The following is an 8,379-nucleotide window of genomic DNA, read 5'->3' on the forward strand; positions in this document are numbered from 1 at the left end:
TTGGGAACATCTTCCGTACTTATTAATCATGGGAGATGTTCCTAATGCACAGTGGATGTGCATATGAGGTGCCCCTGTGTGAGGAGCAGATCCTGTTCTATTTATTTATTATTATTCATGAGAGATGTTCTTTATGGACAATAGATGTGCATGTGAGGCGCACATTTGTGAGGAACAGATCCCGTCACGCGGCAAGAACATGAGGTTGGTGTGAGGAAAAGATGGTTACAAGCTTATCGCTAAAATTTAATAGGAGCCGAAGTTCTAGTGGAATCCGGATATGCTTTCACAGCACTCTGCTTCTTGTCCTACAAGTTGTTCCCACGTATCAACCCACAGATTACAACCACCATGTATTGGAAACATCTCCCAATGCACAGTTGTAATGTATTATAGATAGAGATGTGGGAGCAGCTTATGACTAGCAGATCCGAGCCCCTTTCACCAATCTCAAAACACGTCGCAACCTCGGGAACATGTACCGTACATTTCTTATTCATGCGAAATGTTTTCAAAACACGGTGAGATGTGCTGTAAGATCGGTGTGAGAAGCGCCCAGTGAGGAACAAATCCGGATTCGGTGCAATTTGGGGACAAAACTAATTTTCCACGTGTGATATTCCGATTCCAAATCTACTTCTGTGAAGTCGGTGTAAGGCATGCCCTTGTACTGGAATGATCCGATTAAGCAGACCCGTTCCCCCTCTTTTATATAATATATGGAGGGAATGACGGGTTGAGCGACGGGCGACGGAGTTTCATCACCGAAAAATTTCTCATCGGCAACAGAGGCAAGCAGAGCCAGGACGGCTGGCCAAGAGAACCAAACCACATCTCTCTGCGAATTGTGAAATAATACCAAACCCTAACCCTCAACCGCTCTCTGCGTGCATCGTCCGCTATGGACTGATCTCTCCCGTCTTTTTCTCTATGTACGTGGAAGATGTCTCTGCGCCAGGGTCCCCAGAATTCATGTACTTAGAATCAGAACTGGTGGAAGAAAAGTAGGAAACCCTAGATATTTTCGATAACCTGAAATCCTCGAAGAGTGAAAGCTTCTCGCCGTGTTTGCTTACAGGTGATTCATTTTATTGAGTGGTCGTTCCTTCGGTTTCCTGATTTTGTTGTTTATTTTACTTTGGTCCATTGATTTGGTTATAGTGAAAAGATTATATATTCCGTTTAGTTTGTATTATTTGTACTGATGAGGAAGAAATCCTAATTTGAGCGGCAGTTGTTTCAATAAACTATGGCTTTACCTATGTATGTGCGAGTTAAATTGGAGAAGACCTTGTTATGGGTTTCTCGTTATCTGATTATGATGCATACCAAGGAAAAACCTTAAAAATTTTAAGGCTAGTTTCCAATCGGCTCCAATTCAATTGATGTTATTCTTCAGAGTAAAATCTATAGAAAAACATTTATTTTAAGTTTCATCCGCCCCAACCGATTATGCACTTATTGTAATTGAGGTGATACTTAGAATCCAGTTCGCGCTTAAAATATTTTGTGTTTTAGGCCGCAGGTTCTTGTGTCATTTAAGAAATTAATCTCTCTAGTGTGACTATGCTGTTCTAAGCACCCAGAGGCCAGAGTGCATTTTAGATTTTACTGCCTACTCTTTGCTGGATTTTGCATTTTTAGTTAGTTATTTTTCCTGAGTAGGCTGCAACTCTAATCGTTGGTTCTAGCAATTGCTCTTATCTATTCTGGAGAAAGACTATCTGAAATTCGATTTGTTTTAGTTGATTTCTGGGTGAACTCCATAGGTGGTGAGCATGTCAACTCCTGCAAGGAAGAGATTGATGAGGGATTTCAAGAGGTTGCAACAAGATCCTCCTGCAGGCATTAGTGGTGCACCTCAAGACAACAATATAATGCTTTGGATTGCCGTTATATTTGGGTAAGCATCCCCCCTATGCTTGTGATTTGATTGATTTTGGGTAGCCATTTGTACCTGCTTTATTAATGCATTTATCTTGGTTTTGCATTTCAGCCCTGATGACACTCCTTGGGATGGAGGTGAGTGAATTCTTGAATCCCCAATTTGACTAGAAGTTGATGTTAGATCATGTAAATGATGGATCATTTATTTTTTTCTTATTGAAATCTTATATAGGGTTGCCTTGTTTTCAGCTGATATCCTCCCAAAAATTTTAGAAAGGAATATTCCTAATTGCTGTCCCAAAATTTGGGGATAAAACTCCATTTTGTAATTTTATTTTGATTTGGAGGTATATGGGTTGCATAAGGGAGTACTCCTTTCCAACTTTATGATCATCGTGGCTTGATACTTACTATATTGATGTTGTAGCTTGATGGCTTACTCAACCCTAAAATCAGGAATATTCTTGTTTATCAATGTCCACAATGCACCTGAAATTATGTTCTGGAATCAAGTTATTGAATATATACTATGTGGTATATCATTGAATAATATGCTACCATTATTGATTCCAGCAGTTCTTAGGTTCATGACCTGTACTTGGCCTATTTTGTTTTACCGCAATGGGTTTAATTGTAAAAAGATCTATTCAAGTGTTCAATTGACATATTTATGTTTATTTTTTCTGTTATGTATTTAATTGTAAGTTACTGCAAATTTATAAGAAAAGCATCCTTTTCAATGTTTCTTATGTTTACATCCTTTTACTTTAACTATATTGCTTTGTTCTTGTTTGATCTTTAGGCACATTTAAGTTGACACTCCAGTTTACAGAGGATTACCCAAATAAGCCACCAATCGTGCGTTTTGTTTCTCGAATGTTCCATCCAAATAGTAAGTTGAGAGCAAGAAGTACATTATGGGCATTTGTAATTTCATTTAGGATCAATTGATTATCAGTTTTTATCAAACTATCATTCTTGTCCCTACTTGAAACCTGTTGTAGCTTGTAAGTCCAGATATTACATTTTCGTCACCACATTTATAGTGCTGCTATTTTTCCTTATAGCTGCATTTATTTCTCCTAAAACGGATGCAAATTTTTTTCATACCAAAATATCTCAGCTGTTATTTCTTTTCTTTTAACAGTGAAATTTTTTTTCCACCCCTTCTTATTTGTTTTGGTAAAAATGGCAAGGAGAACAAAGTTTTCATCATAGAAGGTGCAAAAGTATAGCTCAAGCATTTCAGGATGAAAAATTTCAACACATTTAATGCTGAAACATACAGCCTACATTTTTTCTCTAGTTTTTTTTGTTCTTGAGTAGAAAAGATACTGCCATTTCTTGAGTCTTTTTGGTTTCAAGTTTATACATTTACATAGAATAGTGGTTTTAGTTTTATATCTCAAAAACATGGGTATCCTGTGCATTTCCTTTTAGTGCAGGATTATAGGTTTTCCATGTTTAGTTAATTGGCAACTCCAGATAGGGAAAGCAACTCTGGATTTTAATTCAAGAGATGCTGTAGGAAAGAACTTCTACTTGGTTCTCAAAAATATGTTGATTTCCTTCCTGGCTTGTACAGCCTCCTCCCTTTCCCTTTCTATCTGTTCTTTGCTTCTCTCTCCTATCTCCCCTTCTCTTTTGCTCCCCCTCCCTCCTTTTTGCTTTCCTCCCTCCATCAGGTGTTGAGATATATTTTTTATTTTGGTTATAAAAATTAAAGTTGGGATAATGAGTTAGCTTATGCAACTTCTAACTTCCTATCCTTTGGGTTTTGAACTTTACCAGTCTATGCCGATGGAAGTATCTGTTTGGATATTCTACAGAACCAATGGAGTCCAATATATGATGTAGCAGCTATACTTACGTCTATCCAGGTACAACTGATTCTTCCATTTTTGTTTGGTAACCATTTTACATGTTTTTTTTGGCAACTGTCCACTTTATTAATTAATATGAAAAGAATAATGGATATATACAAAGGTAATGTGCCAAGCACTCCAAAAGTCCCTAGGTAACCACTGTTACCTTACCCATTTGAGCTCTTCAAATTGTACATTACTAGAGAGTTGATTCCCTAGTAGTCACCCTCCTCAATGAGAATAATTTACTTGATGGATTTCCACATGGTTAAACTAGTCTATAACCTAAGGTGGTGTTTGATAACTGCTGAAACAGGCACTGAAAGCAGATTGCAGAAAAAAATCTAAATTTAAAAGTGACTTAAATTGTGGGTCATTATTGGTTTATAATAAAATTTCTAACAATCAATCCAATTCCTATTCATCATTCCACAGATAAGTTGTTGGGATCAGTGATTTAAAAGGCGCGCCTAGGTGCATAGGCGAGGCATTTTAGGGTAGGCGCCTCGCCTAGGTCCTAGGCGCAGCACTTTCAAAAGACGCACGCCTGGAGCGCCTAGGCGTGTGCCTGATGCGCCTTTTGAAAATTGTATGCTTTTTTTGAACCTAGCGCCTAGGCTCCCGGACCCCCGACCACGACCCTTGAGGCAAGCCCAAACAAGTCCTTGTTAGGATCTTAAATTCTTAATTCTCACACAAAAATAATGATTTTATAATTTTAATTGCCTTTTAAGAAGATATTTTATTAGGGCAACTCGTAGAATCAGGAATGTAATATATTTTACATCACATTAGCTACTTGAAGTAATGCAACTGAGGAAAAAAAAGATTGTGGGCTTTACATGGTTGAAAATGTTTTATATGTTTGATTTTATTTTTAAATTTTCATTTGAATATGCTTTACATGTTATGTTTATGTATTTTAATTTTAGATAATAGGTTTTTTAAACCACTAATTTTAAAACTTAAGTTTATATTTCTTATTAATATTATGTTTAATATTTTTTATTTTTTATTTTTGCATTTTTTTTTACTTTTTTATATTTAGTTTTTTTTTGTATTTTTGCACGTTGCTTCAAAAAGTCTTGCGCCTCGGGCGCAAATTGGCCCTGGCACCTTTTTTGTGCCTTGCACTTTTAAAACACTAGTTGGGAGTTACAAAAATACTGAGTGGGACGTTTTTAAATTTGGTATCTTTTCCTTAATTTTCTTTTCATCGCCTATTCTAGCAGTATCAAACCCCAGTTAAGTTATGGAATTGCACTTCTGTTTCTTCTTTCAATCATACTCAAATTTGAGGAGAGAGCAATACTTCTCAAACCATTTTGGTCTATGCTGGGAAGAGATTGTATCAGAAGTGACATGTTAGTAGGCTACATTATTGTCAATGATGAGAGTCTAATCCAGAGAATTTGTTGAGGGATCTGGCTTGATGAGGTAGTTAGCATGCATTCCCACGAGGGTTGGTCAGTGAACTTCCATTAGTGCAGAATAATGGCTAAGGGATAGAAGGACAAAATATGGGAAATAAATACTGCATGCATTTCCATGCAATTTGATGGCCTCATCATTGCATGGGATTCTTAGATTTTCCATATGATGGATTAAGAAGATAGCCATAGGTTCTTCAAGGTTTTGTTGCTAGACCAGGGGGATCTATTGTAACTTTGTATTTGATGGCAGGTTGAACCCCTTTCTCATTCAGTTAACAAGAGCCCCCAAATTGATAGCTAATGAACATGTAAATAGAAAAACCGGCAAAGCTCTTTAATAATAATGTTATTTTTCCTCTCAAAATATGGCAAACATCATATCTAAAGAACAATAGCATTTTGAATCTATTAATTTCATGATTTCAAACATGACACTATAAGGTAACAAGTATTTTAATTGGACAATTTTATGTCAAATTAGCAACTAAATAGGGCTATAGTTTTACATTAACAAATATACAAAGAGATAAAGAGAAAAAGAAATTCTATTTATTGTAAGAGAGAGAAAGTAGCTGTAAAAAAAGAATAAGCTCATTTTATTCTTTTATTCTTTCTTTTTTTCTCTTTTCAGAACTTTTGATCTTTTATATTTCAATGGTAAAAACCTAAAACAAAGCATAATTAATGTATAATATATGATAGCATGTGTCAAGACACATATTGATAGGATGCAGCCATAGTAATATTATAATAAAGCACCTGCCTTGTGATTTTTGTCCCCTAGGCAGGTGCCTAGTCAGTCACATAGATGGGTGCTTTTTTGATTTATAAGTCAAGGCGTTTAAGCTAGGCACCCCACCAAGGGTGCCTTATCACCTAGCCCACCTAGGTGGGCACTTAGCTAACACCTTCAAACAGGGTATGTTTTACATGTTTTCATGTTTTTGCATGATCTTGCTACATTGGCTATTATGCACTTTGCGGATTTATAGTGGCTTAACATGCACTTTTTATCTATACAAGTCCCTGTCATATTATACAAAGAAAGGGAGATGTTAATGCAGGAGATGAGTGCACTTCAAAAAAAATGCAGGAGATAAGTGATCAGATATGGAATTTTGGACAATTTACTTATTGTATATTTGGATAGTGGGGGTGTTTTGGTCATTTTACACTTCGGGTTGGTGGGTAGGGTGGTCCAGCCCGATAGTATTATCTAGTCATATTTTTGTTATGTTTCAAGTTTTGGAGTAATTGGTTAAGTAGTTTATCGATTATTTAGTTAAGCTAAAGAGTATGAAAGATAGAATCATAATTTTGAGTTTTGTTCAAGATGGTGTTTGAATGACCTAGAGAGTTTATATGTATTGTTGCAATAATGTGGTAAATGATCTGCATACGGTGAGTGATAACCCATAAACCCTAGTGGATTTTTTCTTCTTCTTTTTCTTTTTTTTGATAGATCAAGTCCTCTTTCTTCTTTTTCTGTATCTTCTCTTTAATTCTGTAAGCGGCCATCATAACCATCAGCAACCTACAAATTCTTCATCAACAGATATTATTTAACATTTTTAAAATAAAGTGTTTGGCAGGGTTGATGCGAAAATTTTTAATTTGGTTTCATAGATCAATAAGTAGTCTAGTCAGTGCTTTGGCCAGACAAGAAGTGCAGAGGAAACAATTATTTTAGAAAAATATTTCCATAGAAAACTGATTGAAATGTAACTCGTAAGGGTGGAGAGGGTATGGTGGCTAGGGTCAGTGTAAGTCTACTCAAGGGGTGCTAGGCACACTTTCTGTACTTGTACACATTTCTTTCCTTGTAGTCAATAAAATTTGATTATTACTGATAAAAATGAGAGCAAGGAGTTAAATTGATCCAAGTATTTTTCTCAAGTTTACAATAAAATCTTAAAATTACTCATTTTAGTACTTCTGTCATTTTATACTAAACACGCTCCAATTTGATATTTTCTCTACTTATCAAAAGAAAAATACTTTCTCGATGAGGTGGATTTTTCTTCCTTTTGTGGATAACTTACTCATAATGCCTTCAAAATTAAATCACCTCATACAGCCATCATCATAACTAATTGTTTCTTGTTGTAGTCTCTGCTTTGTGACCCAAACCCAAATTCACCCGCGAACTCAGAAGCGGCACGGATGTTTAGTGAGAACAAACGCGAGTACAACAGGAGAGTTCGTGAAATTGTTGAACTGAGCTGGACGGCTGACTAGCAATTTTGGTTTGGATGCTTTGGACTTGGATGCCTTTTATTATATTGACATTTATAAACCGTTGAATTCAAAATTCCCTTTGACTTGAATCATGCCATTTTGCTTCCATTTCAAGGATGGGGTGTTTGGCCACTTAGTCGATTTCCAATAAACTTGGCACGTTTCTTATCCTTGAGAAGAGTTTATGTATATAGAGCATCATGTGTATTCATTTGCGTTAATTGTCATCAGTTCACTTACATGCATCTGCATGATGATCATGATTGTTAACTTGTTTGCTTGGTATTTTTGTATTTAATATTTTTGGCTGAATAATGGTTGGCACAATGGGGAAGTATTGTGGGTAATGGCTGTTTTGTGGGCTATTTGGGGCGAAAGAAACATAGAGTTTTTTTATCAAACACTATTGCAGGAAGAAAAGCTGATAAACACCTATAGATTGAATTCGGATTGCCTGAAATCTGAATTTGGACAAATAGTTACTTTTTGTAGCTCTAAATTCAGCCTATTCATGAGGCTGAAACTCTTTTTAAGTTTTTTCCCTCGTTACTCTAGTTGTTTTTGTTTCATCCCAGGAGAAGGTAATACGCATGCCATGTCTAAAATGTTTCCTTTTTTGTAAATGAGAAGCAGTTGATTCCTAGTAAAACTTCTAATTTCCTTGGAAATTATTTTCCACTTACTCCCTTTGGATGGAAAAAAAAATTAAAATAGAAACATGGAAATAGACATCTAGAAAATCGTTTCCTGGGATATTGGTTAAAAATATGGAATATGATTATGCTTAAGAAAGCCGTTTTTATCAAGACATTGTTTTCCGAGACCACCGGCAGAAAATGTTGTCCAAAATGGCTATTAACATGGAGGCAAGAGGTATTGGAAACTCTACTTGAGAATGAATGGAGTGGACACTAAGGGTGTCAATGGTCCAGTCCAAAATTAATTTGGATGGATTG

At 35.9% G+C, this 8,379-nt stretch overlaps 1 protein-coding gene across 3 annotated transcripts; it reads left to right on the plus strand.

Moving 5' to 3' along the window:
• The first annotated feature begins 276 nt into the window (after window positions 1–276).
• On the plus strand, window positions 277–7,738 carry LOC104586754 (ubiquitin-conjugating enzyme E2 2-like). Of its 3 annotated transcripts, none has more exons than XM_010244084.3 (6): window positions 277–1,078; window positions 1,746–1,903; window positions 1,997–2,022; window positions 2,690–2,779; window positions 3,679–3,767; window positions 7,295–7,738. In XM_010244084.3, exons 2-6 carry the CDS (start codon window positions 1,779–1,781, stop codon window positions 7,421–7,423), a joined length of 459 nt encoding a protein of 152 aa, XP_010242386.1. In that variant the 5' UTR covers window positions 277–1,078; window positions 1,746–1,778; the 3' UTR covers window positions 7,424–7,738.
• The last annotated feature ends 641 nt before the right edge of the window (window positions 7,739–8,379 follow it).

The sequence above is a fragment of the Nelumbo nucifera genome, chromosome 4 (assembly GCF_055504915.1).
Source record: "Nelumbo nucifera cultivar China Antique chromosome 4, China Antique-T2T, whole genome shotgun sequence".
Classification (NCBI taxonomy): Eukaryota; Viridiplantae; Streptophyta; class Magnoliopsida; order Proteales; family Nelumbonaceae; genus Nelumbo; species Nelumbo nucifera.